Below are 14,894 nucleotides of genomic sequence, written 5' to 3'. Positions count from 1 at the left end.
CCAGAAAGAAGCCCCTTGAGCCACAGAGTTCATTCATCTATCCCTGAGCATCTTCCCTGTGCCAAGTCCTGTGCTGGGTGCTTGAGACCCAGAGATGAGCCAGACATGGTCCTTAAACTCAGGGAGCTCACAGTCAAGTGGGAGAGAGACGGACAAAGAATCCACGCGGGACACTGAACAGCGAGACAGCAACAGGAACAGAGAGTGTGGGAGTCCACTGGGGCACCAAACCCAGACTGGGGATGGAATAAGAGAAGGAGGTAGTGGGGAGGTTGTCAGGGAGGGCTCCCAGGAGGAGGTGATATTTGCTTGAACTGAATCATAAATAGAACAAGTTAGCCAGCCCAAGCCTCTGTTGAGCACTAATAACACAGACCTTCTATAGCCCAGGGCCCTAAAATCTCTCATTGTTTGCCAAATTTTGAAAACAAATATAAGTATATTCAATTTGATACACTTACATGTGTTCTTCTTTTAAAGAGCACTCACTTTCACTGAAAAAGCAAACTTCTTAATGAAACCATGAATATCAAACTATGTTGTGAACTATAAAGTGCAATGCAAATGTTAGGTGGTAATAATAGTAATAAAATCGTTGTTGTTGTTGTTGTGAGGGGCGGCAGCGATCCCTACCATATCACTGCTGGACTGCTCCTCACCCAGCGTCCCCGTCTGAGGGCGCCCAGGCTGCAGGACTCGGAGGGTGTCCATCCACGCCCACTCAGCAAGGCCAAGGATCCAAGCAGGCCATGTCCCACTGTGGCACCTCCCTTTTAAAGACTCTCCTTTGTACTGCCCTGAATTATTGGTGGGAACGTCCACCCTAGGGAGGAGGATTTGACAATGCCTGTAATTTTTACACGCAGTACACATACCCTTTGACTCAAAAATTCTCACACTGTATCCTATAGATAAGCTTTTACACGTCTGCAAAGAAGTGTGGTTAAGGAAACGGACTACAGCCCTGTTTAAAATGGCAAAAGACTGGAAACTAAGTAAACAAATCGTGGTGTAGCCATAAAGTGGGAAAAGCAAGGAATAAAAAGGCTAGATCCATACAGACTGATATGAAGCAAGCGAAAAGATTGAGGGGAAAAAGTAAAGTGCAGGACAGACAAGTCTAGAACAAATGTGTATAGGTGTTTCCTGTCAAGAAAATCAGGGTGCGGGTATATGTACCCATAACATGCATGCACACCACACGCGTATACACACATGCGGAGACGCCCAGGGAGGGCACGTCAGAAAGGGCACAGTGGCCTCTATGAAGGGGAAATGGGGGGATGGGGAAGCAACTTCTTTTCACACTCTGTATTCTTATCCCACTTGAATTATTTTTTATCATGAGCATGCATTTCTTTTTTAATTAAATAAAATTAGTTTTTTCTTAACAAGATAAGAAAATCTTTCCATATATATTTATAAAATGGACCATAGGGAACCTGGATTAACCACGTCCTGGGAAGACAGCCAAGAAAGTTCTTTTCTCCTTAGCACGATATTGTGAACTGGATTCACTCAAGCTCCTGTATGATGCCCGGCGCACACACTCGTGCGAGCCCACCCGCTCCACGTGGAGTGGTGACGCCAAGCGCAGCCATCAACATGACCCGACTGGCAATCCAGGCTCAAAAACTTGCTTAACGTAGTGGTGCCGGCCATCTACTGTTAGGTGAGAGGACAGAGTTCGTGAAAGCTTTTTGTTGGGCTGGTACAGAATTTCACACCCCGGAGACCCTGCTCTGCTTTACCAGTCAGGCGGCAACTGTCCAACTGTCCGTATCAAGCAAAGCGGGACTTGACATGCCCGGCCAGCACCCTGCAGTGGGTGATTTCAGAGGTCAGGAATGTCAGATAGGCCTCTCCAGGCCAAGAGGTAGCAGTCTTCTGCTCCAGCTTCCCCTCCCACCCCAACACCGGCTTGCCCCACCTCTCTGCCTCCCTGCTGTGCTTTGCTACAGAGGGGAGCATACCCTGGACTTGGCTCACTCTGGGGAGGAGCTGCAGAGGTGAAGCTGGGCAAGGGTCACGTTCAGGTGCAAAGTGTAAAGGTGTGAGGTGCTCACGGTATGCAGACATACCCTTCTAAAAGGATAACACACAAGTTTTCATTGTATAGGAGGGCCCCATTCCTGCTAGTGACAAGAGTCCATGAGTCACTTCCTGCAAGCGTGCTTTCATGGCAATGAGGTACAAATGCCTCCTCGTCTGAAATGGTCACTTGTGGTTATTTAACAACCCCAACGAGGGTGGTGAAAAGAACCCTGGACTGGATTGGAAGTCGGGGGCTCAGCGTCAATGGTTGCTCCTCCATTCACACTCTGGTCCAGGAGGCTCTTCTCCCTGTCTCCTCCTCCCATCCTCCCATTCCACTCTCTCTGGCTCTCCCCCTTTCCCCACTCCCCACACACCCCTTCTTTCCTATGACACAAGCAACACACTCTTCCTAGGATATATCATTCTTTCTGTTTTCCCTCTAATGGTTCCTTAGCTCTACATGGCAAACTCCTACTCATCTGTCCAGCCCCACATCATACCTCCTCTTCCAGGAAGCATTCCCAGACTACTGCAGGTGCAGTTACTTGCTTCTCTATACTCCTGCAGACCAGTGTATACACCTCTTTCCCACAGCACTTAGAATATTAATGATAATAATATCTGAATTCTTTTTTTTTTTGAAGACAGAGTTTCATTCCATCACTACAGGCTGGAGTACAGTGGCATCATCATAGCTCACTGCAACCTCAAACTCCTGGGCTCAAGTGATCCTCCTGCCTCAGTCTCCTGAGCAGCTGGGACTATAGGCACATGCCACTGTGTCCAGACAATTTTTTTATTTTTGGTAGAGACAGGGTCTCACTCTTGCTCAGGCTGGTCTAATACCCCTGACCTCAAGCGATCTTCCTGCCTTGGCCTCCCAAAGTGCTGGGATTACTGCGCCTGGCCTCAATGGCTAAATGTTTACTGAATGCCAGGCAGCACTCCAAATGCTTTTCAAAGGTTACCTTACTTAATCCTCAGTAACTCCATGACGTAGGAACCATTATTACCCTTGGTTTACAGAGAATGCTCCTGAGGATCAGAGATTTTAAGTAACTTGCCCAAGGCCACAGAGCTATTAAGTGGCTGGTAGGTACTTACACAAATACCTGGCACATAGTAGCTGCTCGATAATTATTCACCTAATGAATGATTAACTAGGTGGACAAATGCAGAAATAATTACATTTCCATCTCCTTTACAAAAAGCTCAAGTGGGAACCACTTCTTATTCATCTTTAAAACTATTCTCCCTGCCAAACACCTAGTAAGGTGAGGGCACTGGAAACATCTGCTGATGAATGAATGAACAAAGGAACATAAGAGCAAAACAGTTAATAGAGTCCAAATCCCAAAATTGCCACTCACTAGCTTCAGCTAAATAGCTTCGGATGCCTGGGCCCCTGTCTGTCACTCATCAAATGTAGAGACTGTACATAACATTCACTTAAGTTCCGTCCAGCATTAAAGATTTATATAAAAAAAACCAGAGTCCATGATTTCGTGATTATGGCATTTCCCCTACCAAATTATGTATTGCAGGATCTTCCGGGTTGCTTTCCCTGTGAACACTGGCTGTGACACTTGAGCCAGGTGTTACCCTACTGCAGAGCCGGTATCAGTCCTGCAAGAGTTAATTTGGCTTGATGCTTGGTTCACCTCATCCTTATCCAAACAGAGTCACACCCAGGGAAAGAATTATTAAGTGCCTGACAAAACCCTCATAAATGATAATCAATAATAAACAATGATCTCAAGTCAGATTATGCAACTGGCACCTGAGCCATTGCTCTATGGACATTCCAAGCCATTCTCCCTGTCCCCTGGCACCTTACCAGACCCTTCTTCTCCAAATATTATCAACAATAGATCCTGGTCCCTAATTTGGCCCCACCATCACCACACGCACACGGATGCACACAACTCACTCACTGGTGGCATGAGAGCAGCGGCACAGTGCTAGGGGCTGCACATGCTGTGAGACACATGCTGAGGCCCCGATCCACTCCAGATGTACTGAGATGCATCCACATCAGTGCAAAGGTTGGGGCTCTGGCTGAATTTCATTTGTTCCTGCTCTACCTGTGGCTAACCAGGAGCTTGGCTTTGTGCCTGGTGCCTGATATACTTGTGTCGTCTGCTTAGCACGAACGATCAGCCACACGGATGCTAATGCCCAGGATTTCTTGTCTGGCTAATGCTCAGCACAAAGCATTACACCAAACGGTACCTGCATGCGGTGTGTGAGCAAGACAGAGTCTGTTCACGGCGGAAGACAGGCAGGGCCGTGTTCTGTGCTTTGCCTGACTCGCAACAAGGAGCACAGGCACCAGCCGCACAGCACGGGGTACTAACCATCCACACGTGAATCCAATGCAGAGAGGGCCTCTACCGCACCCGGAGGACAAGTGACCAGCCTCTGCAGAGAACACCTGTTGTTTACCTGCCCCACACTCCCACGGCTGTGGGGACCTGCTCCTCCCTCACGCCCACTGTGTGACGCTTGAAGGGCTGCCAGTCACCGCTGCCAGTTCCCCTGGCTTTGGCCGTGACAAACCCAGAGGAGAGCCCACCAGAATCCTCCCCTGAGATTTTTCAATATTGAGCTGGAAGAGGAAGATTCTAGCCTTTTGGGTCAGAGAGCTATAAAGACATGAAGGAAAGGCTACCAACAGGGAGAAAAGTCTGTGTGGAGGAGGGAGGAATGGAGCCCACAAAGACCAAAGCACCCCAATTACAGACAGAAGGAGAAAGGCTCCGAGTGTGTGGCCCTTCCTATGTATATGAGTCAATGATTTCCATTGTGTTTGGTTAGTTTGAGCTGGGTTGCTGGAAAGGGCAGCTCAGGTGACCTAACACAGTCACCATCCATATGTACAGAGCATTTTCAACTGTCTCTTCCACTCCTCAGCACCCAGGTGGTTTTTATGAGATGGGCTATCACTCGTTTGAAACGTCTTTGTTCCTTCCCACAAGAAAGGCGTCACAATCCCCGGGCAAGAGGCACTCTTAGCACCACTAACTACAGACGTTTTCTTCCCCTTTGTATCTCAGGTGCCTGTGGTGCCCTGCCAACCGCAAGATAGCTGTTCTATTTCAAACTATCAAAGCTTGCAACATGGGAGCTGGCCAGACAGGCTAGGCAAGTGATGAGTGATTTTTGAAAGAAGGGCCTCTGCACGGTGGTCAGCCCTCTGTTCCATCCCTCTGCTGCTGAGTCCCTCTGAAGATCTGTCTTCGGATCACCAAGAGGGTCCCCCAGCAGCCACAGAGTGTTGGGTGTATGGGGCAATCGCATTTCCTAAGAAGACAGGAGCCCTGAAAACGCTCTGTGAGAGAACATAACTCAGTCGGGCCACCCGACTTTTATGGGAACTTGCAAAAGGAAAGCCACCATATACAACTATGGAGAAGGGTGACATTTTGAAGCCTACAAGCGTCCCCTCCTCTAACTCTGAAGAGCTGCCCAGTGAACTATGAACCATGAAGTTATGACAATGGGGCAGGCAGGCACTGGGCGGAGCGGTGCCCGGGACACTGGTCCCACCCTGTTCTCCCCTCTCCTTTCCTCCACCACCCCCTCTCCTCTGCCTGCGGCTGGGGCTCTGTAGGGCAGCGGCGGGCGCTGCCTGGATGGCTCGTCTGCTCTGGGCTCAGGCGATCGGTCTGTTTCAGCTTGATGGAATGTTCCGCCTACGTCCCGTACAGTACAGTCGGTGCGCCCCGGGCTGGGAGGGGCTTGGCAGCTGTCCCCCCGGGCAGTGGAAAGTATCCCACAGTGGACTCTCCAGCTCCTCATCACCAAAACAAAAACACAACAGCCCGATTGCCATGGAGAGTTCAATCCTCTTGTCCTGGGATTGGCACCGACTGGAATTCCAAAGGCTCTGGCTGACCTACCTCCTGCGAGGTCTAAATACAGCACGTTCAATTTTAACCTAAACACACAGCCTGGGCCAGCGCCCAGGGCTGACAGCCCCAGGAGCCACCCAGGAAGTCAGCTGGGAAGTCTTGACTTCTAGCTGCCCACGCGGTGGGGGCATTTCAGAGCTATCAGAGGTGTGTTGAGCCTTCATCAACGCTGCCTATGGCCACACGACGGGGGACGCAATCAGTTTGTACAGGGTTAACTGCCAGTGTGATCCTGAGTAGAGAAATGCATCCTGGGGAAAGGGGTGGGCAGGTAGTGAACACAGGGGTGTCAGGAGGGACAGAATGAAAGAGAGAGGAAAAGGCAGTAAGGACCAAAGACCTACTAGCCAATTAACACATTAACTGCCATGTGAGTTGTATTTAACTCACGCTAATTTTGAGCCCAGGGCCTTGTGAAGCATATGTAACTCACATGTCTCTTTACCTTTACCTTTATGAACTATTTTTCAAGTTGCATATAACTCACGTGCAGAAAATAATAAAAAACAATTTTTTCATTAAATTAGAAAGAAATTATTTTTGAAGTTTTTATTCTATTTTTGTAATAAAACACCATGGCCCAGGGGGGAAAAAAATTTTTTTCTAGTGTGGCAGTCAATGTGTTAATTCAAAACCAAGGGATCTTTCCAAAATGTTTGGACGCAGGGGAACACAACTCTCTAATTATGCCTCTCCATGGGACCGGAGGCTTAAGCCCTGGAATCAGACAGATCAAGGTTGCCCTCTAGTTATGTGACCTTGGGCAAGACAATTGACTTCTCAATTTCCACACCTCTAAAATGGCCCAAAAGACTACTGTGCGATGAGACCATGGATATAAAGTGCCTAGCACATAGTAGTTGTTCAATAAATAGCAGCTACTAGAAGTAGTAGTGGTAGCAGTAATAGCAGAAGTAGGGTAACATCAGGTATTTGCTTCCCTCACTTGACCTTGCCTTCAGCTGCACACAGGCCTTCCCTCCCTTGGAGAGGGCACAAGAAAGGTTGCCAAGGTCACCATGGTAAGATGGAAACTCCCAATGAGGAAAAGCCGACATGTATAGACAAAGGAAACCTTCACTTGAGCAAAACAATAGGACATTCACGCCCATATCTACTGAAGAACCTTAGAATGGCAAAATGGCCACAGCCTCCTAACCTCCCAAATGTCACCCGTACACTCCACAAAGGTAAGAAATGCCTATGCAGGGGCTTCCCCTTACCTTGGTGTTCATGCATGACTTCCCTCGCTTATACTCTTTGTGGGAGCCACGCTTGTCCAATTTGTACCACAGGGCTTTGGCCTTCCAGGTGGTCACCTTGGACTTGAGCTTGGAATAAAAGTTTCTGTGGTCCAGAGGGTCTAGGTCCAGGTGTCGCGTGAGAATGTTGAAGGCCTGGAGGGTACCTTTGCACGTGGACGCCTGGACAAAGTTCTCAAAAACCTGTCCCGCCTGGGCCTGCTTCTCATCCTCGTTTTCCCCCATGGTTCAGGAGCCGTGTGGAGTAGCAGGGCAGAGAGGACAGAGGAGAACACCATGAAGTACCTGGAGAAACGTCACACCTGCAAAGGAAGATGGAGGCAGAGGTGAGCTTCGTGGGCAATGAGGGTGGGGGTGGGGTGGGTGGGTGCTGAGAAGTAAAAATAAAATTCCTTTAAGACAGTAAAATGTTAAGTCTAATACTCAGTGCTCAATGCTAAGCACAACCATGTAAACGAGATGTACGCTCGTGCCTTCTCACCTGGCCATGTGGCCTGGCTGGCAGTCTCTCCCCTACACCCCCGGCTTCTCACTGGCTGGAAAGAACCACAGACTGTACAATGCTATACCCTGGCTGTTAACAGTACCTGGTCAATCTTGCTACAAACCAGATGTTTCTGGAAATAGTGACTAGTAAAAGGAAAAAATAGAAAAGTATACTAGATTTAGCACCTTTGCAAACCTACCATGCTTGATGCTGCAAATTGGTTAACTAATATGAGCATAACCTAGCCCCACTGCATTGTGCACAGACAAAAAAAAAAAATGCAAAGCACATGCCTCTGGGTTCCATGACCATCCCGCTATCCTTAGACATCAAACTGCAAAATCTTTCTTCGTTAATTACCAGAGGGCAGGTCTTTCCCCATGCAGATGACAAACGGCAGCTTCTCAAAACTCTTCTGTTCCTGGTACCTGCTGGGAGCACACAGCTACCTCAGTCAGACACAAGGCAAGACAAAGGGACACTCGGGCCTCCTCCCCTGACATGAGAAGGAGCCTGTGCCCCGCCAGCCCGGCCGCCAGCTATCTGGAACAAGTGCTCGGGCTGGCGGGAGGGAAACGCGAAGGGCGCTCATTCACATCACAAAAATAGCTCGCCTGGGTTTTGGCCGTGGACCTTTCTCTCCGCATCACTCTAACCTCAGGCATGTCTTAGGAAAGTCATTTAAGTTTCAAAGGAACAAAAATAAAGTAGAACTTATTTTCCAAAGCACTGTTTTTCCAGAATCCAAAGCTAGAGCAAGAAATGTGGAGGAACTGGGCTGACCCGGCTGCCGGGAGGGTTGGAGGGCGTCTGTAAACAAAAGGGCGCAGCAGACCGAGCCCCTCAACAGCCCCTGGCAAGAGGTGCTCAGCAAACCCACGGGACACAAGGCCCTCGTGGCAGCTTCACACTCTCTACACAGGAATGCTTAGTGCGGGCACATTTGGATTGTGGGATGGTTTTGTAATACTAAAAGCAGAGAACGGTGTTTATCTTCTTCTTAATCTCTTATTCATCCAGCAACAATTATTGGTGCCTTAGCAAGAGTCGGGCGTCACGCAAGGTGCTGGGATACAGAGGTGGCCGGCATAGGGCCAGGCCTGGCCTTGCGAGGAGGGCAGATTACAAAACAACAGGCAGGGCCTGTGGAATAGGAACAAAGTGCGTGGAAGCCCAGAGCAGGAGGCGGCCAACAGAGCCTCACAGAGTCCAGAGGGGCCACAGGAGGGAGACGTCACGAGCACTCCAACTTTAGGAACAAGACAGATTTCACTAGAAGACTGGAGAGTGGACACTCTAGGCAAAGGAAACACCACACAGAAGTGTGAGTCTGGAAGGAGCTGGCACAGGTGTGGAAAGACATCAAGTTCAAGGTGTCAGTTCAGGACTCATGAAAAGCCATGGTTGGGATGTCCAGGGCAGATGGCGGAGTGTGTCCCCTCCAGGCCAAGGAGGGGCCCAGCCCCTCCAGTGGGCCCTGGGGGGAAGACAGAGCAGCAGGGGAGACAAGCCTTTGGGAAGATGGGCTGGCAGGATAGAATGGAGGAGGAGGCTGGAGGCAGCAGTGAGGAGAGAAGCTGGGAGAAGGGAAGGACGGGGCTCACAGAGGAGCACAGCCCATGGCACCACCCTGAAGGAGCAGCCTGCGGGGCAGACAAGCTCTCCAGACACCAACGTCCAGATACTGGGGGCAGGGGGACACCAGCGACTTGTGCAGGGCCCTGCCCTCCCTTCCCACTTTCCCCAAGACCTTCCGAGGTGCCTGGCGCTGGGCTCGGCTGAAGGGAGAGTGGCACACATGCCTTGCTCCAGGCCCAGCCAGCTTCCATGCCTCAGCCGGGCCTGGATCCTTCGTGAGGCCTTACCCGGCTACCCTGTCCTCGGCACTCAATGCCTTCAGCAGACTGGGGACGCAGCTTGGTGCCCTATCGGGCATGATGAGCATGGATTCCCTCCCAGATGCTCCCTAGGCTCTTGGATTCTGTGCTCACCGTGGAATTACTCACATCAACACCACCTCCTACTGTGTGTCTCAGCATCCCTACGAGTGACACTTGCTACCCAGAGAACATCAACAGAGGCAGGCCTCGCTTGCTTTTCAGAGCGTGTTAACATTCTCAGCCTTTGTCTATCTTTGGAACCACTTCTGTGCCCAGCATTGAAGAAAGGATGCAGCAGCTGGGGACAAATACAACGCTACTTGAATTCATCAGCTACCCTGCGGTCCTTTCTGAGGACGGGCTGGTGGAACAGAGAAAACCACAAGGCTTTGGAGCTATTGGAGGCTGAGTCCAAAGCTCAGCTTGGCCCCTCGCCACCCACATGGCCTCAGTTTCTTCTTTTGCAAGAGATGGACAGTGATCTCAGCCTTGCAGGGTTGCCACGAAGGGTGAGAAACACGGATGGCGTGGAGCCCAGCCCCGGGAGGCACTCAGTGTGTCTGTCACAGGGGGCAGATTTGTGCCTGGAAGAATGCACCATTCTGAAAACCAGTTTTGTAAATCAGTTCTCCAAGTTGTCACCTCCTCGTCTAAAATCATAAACTGTTTCGAGGCATCAAGCCAGGCCTGACTCCTAGACAATAATTTACAAACTGGAAGAACCTGTCTCCTCCCCACCGCAAGCGTCTCCCCTCCTCCTCAAAAAGAAGAAAGAACAACTTAATCTTAGAGCCCCAGTGGAGAAAGAGCCAAAGATGGTGCTGAGGGCTGGGCTGGGTGTGGGAGGAACTGGGCCTTATCTGGAGTGAGATAGGGGAGGTGGAGGGAGATGGCTCGACAGGAGAAGATAAGCATGGCTTGGCCGCTGCCCCAGCGGCCCGTACCAGGCTCAGACCTGCCTCCCTGGACCTAAACAGCCCAGTCTCAGCCTTTAAAGTTGGCTTTCCAATGTAAGTCACGGACCTTAAAAATGACTAACACCCGTGGAAGGGAGCTTTCCTCGCAGGAGAACATCACAGTATTCAGAGTCAGGCAGACCTGCGTATAAATCTGGTCTCAAGCACTTGGTAGCTGTGTGACCCTAGGCAAGTTATCTCATCTATCTGCCCTTAGTTTCCTCACCTGTGAAATGGGAATAATGCGGTTTTCCCTCTGTATCTGTGGGGGACTGGTTCCAGGACCTCAAGCAGATACCAAAATCTATATGTGCAGCTGGGCGCCGCGGCTCACGCCTGTAATCCCAGCACTTTGAGAGCCTGAGGAGGGAAGATCACTTGAGGCCAGTTCGAGACCTGCCTAGGCCACATAGTGAGACTCTATATCTACAAAAGATAAAAATGTTAGGTGGGCGTGGTGGCACATGCCTGTAATCCCGGCTACTGGGGAGGTTGAGCTGAGGCGGGAGGATTGCTTGAGCCCAAGAGTTTGAGGTTGCAGTCAGCTATGATCATGCCACTGCACTCCAGCCTGGGCAACACGGCAAGACCCTGTCTCAAAAAAAAAAAAAAAAAATCCACACATGCTCAAGTCCCTGATATAAAATGGTACAGTATTTGCGTATAAACTACATACACCCTTCCGTATACTTTAAATCATCTCTAAATTACTTATAATACCTAATACAATGTAAATATTCTGTAAATAGTTGTTATACTGTATTGTCCAGGAAATAATGGCAAGAAAAAATGTACATGTTCAATATAGACACAACCATCTATTTTTTTTTCTTGACTATTTCCAGTCTGCAGTGGGTTGAATCCATGGTTGTGGAGCCCATGGGTACAGAGGGCTGACCGTGCTACTCACACCATGGGGTTGTAAGGAATCAGTGAGATCAGGTATGTGCAGTTCTTAGCACTTTGTGGACACATGATAATCAGTACTCATTACTATTCTTCAAATGGCCCAAATATCATCAAATCAAAAGGAAGGGGAAAAAGAACACAATTCATGACTATCAAGACTAGCTTTCCAGGTCAAGGAATTACATACAGGTTGAGTATCCCTCATCCAAAATGCTTGGGACCAGAAGTATTTAGGGTTTTGGATTTTTTTGGTTTTGGAATATTTATATCATACTTACTGGTTGAGTATATCAAATCCAAAAGTCAAAAATCCAAAATACTCCGATGAGCATTTCCTTTGAATGTCATGTCAGCACTGAAAACATTTTAGATTTTGGAGCACTTTGGATTTCAGATTAGGGATACGCCACCTGTATACTTTAAAATTAGAGGACAAGGGCTTTCAATTTAGATCTGAGTTCAAACCCACTTCCTAGCTGTGTAGCCTTGGACAAATCATTAGCTTCTGAGTTTTCTGTTCCCCATATGTGAAGTGGGGAACAACACACAGAATAGTTTCTGTGATGGACCACACGCATTTGGGATGCAGGGCAGTGTTGGTGATGAATGGGAAAGGGCTAACTCACTGGGAAGGACTCGGTGAGTCTGAGTCTAAGCTTTAAGCCTTTTCTTCCAGAGAACTGGGGTGTAATAACTTTGGTGAATACGCCCCATCCCCTGCCCCAAAAGAAGGTGGTCAAGGGTTTTTTTGGTTTTCTGTTTTAAAGCAGAGGATCTTGGGTGACTAGCTCTTGTTAAAGTCATCCTTGTTAACCACCACCCAGCTGCTGTCTTTTTGGAGTTTGATATGAAATTGAAACAAAACCAACTACCCAGAAATATGAAAGGTTTCTCCATTTTCTGGCAAGAAACAAGATGTGATGCTTTCATTTCCAAGAATAGTCTTGAAGCAATCTGGTTTCTGCCAACTGAAGTCCCTTATTTGTGGTTCTTCTGCTCCTGTGCCTATGTGACTTCATGACTCACAAAGCAATTCCCTCTCCCTGCCCCTGGCTGCTACAAATTAAAACTCAGGGCCTCAGACTGCAGGCAGTGGCCTTGGTAATGGGCTTAGCCCACAGCATCTGAGAGACAAGCTCTGCGCAGAGTCCCCGAGCCCCTCTCCAAATGAGAGAAGGAGCCTCCTGACCACAGATCTGTAGGTACATTCACATTTAGGATGCCATGCTGTCTGCCTTCCTTGAGCCTTCCAAATGGCAAATCAAACAGTGTGACCAGGCCCTTGACAAATGACGGAGTTCTATAAAAACTCAAGGAGGTTCTGCCCAGTGTCCCCTTGGGAGGGATACTGGGCAGAACCTTCCCACAAAGCAGCAGTTTGGCCCAGGAGAAAAGCTCATCCCTTAACTCCACCCTCAAGGCTCACAGACAAGATCTGTTTCAAAGGCAATGCAATCTAAAAACAAAACACTCTTGCCATTGATTAAGTGCCAAGCTGCCCTATTCAAACTTATCATCTCCCAGGCCTAGCTCGCCAAGGAGCCCTGGGGCAGGGCCCAGTTTTCCTGGCAATAAATGGGGGTTCATCCCATACTTGCAGGGTGGCTGGAAGACTAAAAGCTCCAGCTCTGAGCCTCACGCATGGAAGATCCTCCGTCGTGGAACCTGAATCTGACACCTGAGATGAGGCAGGATCCTGCCAGGGACTCAGCAATGGGAGATTCTCCTGCACACACTGCATCTCTGCAGGGCCCACCGTGGGCAGGAACACCTGGCACACAGGTGGGACCTGCAGACCCACCTGGTCCAGGAAGGCCTGGCTTCCCATCTATCAGGCCACTAGGCATCCGACTTGAACCACAAGAAGCAACTCTGAGGTTGGGGAGGGACTGAGGGGCCACCTTGTTCTCCTGGTAATCTCCTTCCAGCTAGGCAGCCCACTGTCCCTCGGTCACTTCCACCATGCAGAGTGCACTGCCTCCTGGGGCCGCCCGCTCCAACCTTGCCACCTCTGTTTGGAAGAGAGCCTTGGTAAGATAATTCTTCTCAGGCATTCCCAGAGAGAGAAATTCTGTCTCTCCAAAGGTTTCTCTGCTGTTCCTGGTTTTAGCCTTCAGATTACCCACAGGAAGTTGAAGCCCCTGTCCATACAGGCTGGGCCTACACATGCAGAGTCCTTGTACACAGGTCTTCCAGAACCCTACTAGAAAAGGCCAATGAAAAGCATCCAAGAGACTCACTGTGGAAGCCCCACCATGTTCCCAAGCTGTAGTAAGGCCTAGACCCTCCCTCTGTCACCACACTGCCCCAGGGCGGAGTGCTGGCAAGAGGCCCCCGGCCCATGGCAGGCCTTGGCCTTCTGTGCTTCTCTGCTGAGAGCCCACGCTCACTGGGCTCTGGCCCTCCTCACCCCAGCCCCCGTCCCTCTCTTCCTTGGCGGTGGGAGGGCTCCACCGCGCTGGCTTGCATTGGCCTCACACATTCCCCCGTCCTCACATCGCTCCACTGCCTCCTGCAGCCACTCACGGTGCCAGTCCCCGCCCTCCAGGGTCCCCCTGCCTGGTGTCAAAAGGCACCTGTGCGCTGACCAGCCATGGTGCTAGGGAGGGTGGAAGAGAGCCACCCCAGCCAGGTACTTCTACCAGCACTAACCTAAGGAATCCTCACAACAAGTCTGGGGGGTGGCATGACAGTTTTTTCTTCTTTTTTTTTGGTTTCTAGTCTATAAGATACAAGGGGCTTAAAAAAAAAAAAAAAGAAAAGAAAAAGAAATTGTAGTTTCAGAACTTGCCTGTCTCCCTTTTCTGTAACGCAGCGCTAAGTCCATATGGGGTTACTATTTTATGTGTATGTAAATATGCACGTGTATATACATGGATGTGTAGATATGTGTGTGTGTGTATATATCACACATATACATACATTTAACATTTCTTCCCTAAGAATTTCTAGCCAGTGCTCCACATCTTCACCCATACCACTAAGCCTTCTTCGAGCACCTTCTCAGAGAAGCAAAGCCTTTGAAGTGGGGGGACCTCTGGCCTAGGCACGAGCAGATCGGGGTCCACACCATGGCCTGGCACCTGCCCTCATGAGGATACGGACAGCCAGCCCTGTGCCAGCCCTGTTACAACCATTATCTCGTTTAACCATCCTTGTTTGATGGAAGAGCAGACGGCTTTACGGGGGTAAGTAGCTTCCCCGATGTCACACAGGTAGCAAGTGGGGACAATGCTGTGAACCGAGCCCAGTTCCATCGCACTTCAAGACCCGCGCTCCGGGCCACCAGTCGATACGAGGCACATATACAGAAGGAACGCGGCCTTCCCTGCCTGAAGCCGCGGTGCAATTAAACCAGTTATGTGCTATATCTTCTCAAGTTCTTCTGGGCTGGGAGAGTCTGCATGTGTCAACGACAGGGCATGGCTTTGTCAGTTATGGTGCAACCA

The 14,894-nt window shown here is 49.7% G+C and overlaps 1 protein-coding gene across 9 annotated transcripts in view; it reads right to left on the bottom strand.

Annotated features, from left to right (window-relative positions):
- MICAL2 (microtubule associated monooxygenase, calponin and LIM domain containing 2) overlaps positions 1-14,894 on the bottom strand; it is a 217,109-nt gene that overhangs the window by 161,585 nt on the left and 40,630 nt on the right. For 8 of the 9 annotated variants that reach the window (XM_045557535.1, XM_045557534.1, XM_045557547.1 and 5 more), the window contains one exon: positions 7,175-7,515. In XM_045557535.1, coding sequence (XP_045413491.1) covers positions 7,175-7,438 — 264 coding nt within the window. In that variant the 5' untranslated portion in view covers positions 7,439-7,515. Of the gene's footprint in view, positions 1-4,269; positions 4,422-7,174; positions 7,516-14,894 lie in introns of those variants that run through there. The other variant, XM_045557539.1, reaches the window with a different exon arrangement.

This window comes from Lemur catta, chromosome 7 (assembly GCF_020740605.2).
Source record: "Lemur catta isolate mLemCat1 chromosome 7, mLemCat1.pri, whole genome shotgun sequence".
NCBI classification, from domain to species: domain Eukaryota; kingdom Metazoa; phylum Chordata; class Mammalia; order Primates; family Lemuridae; genus Lemur; species Lemur catta.
The sequence above is the reverse complement of the archived record's forward strand: the minus strand, read 5'-3'. Positions and strand labels throughout refer to the sequence as shown.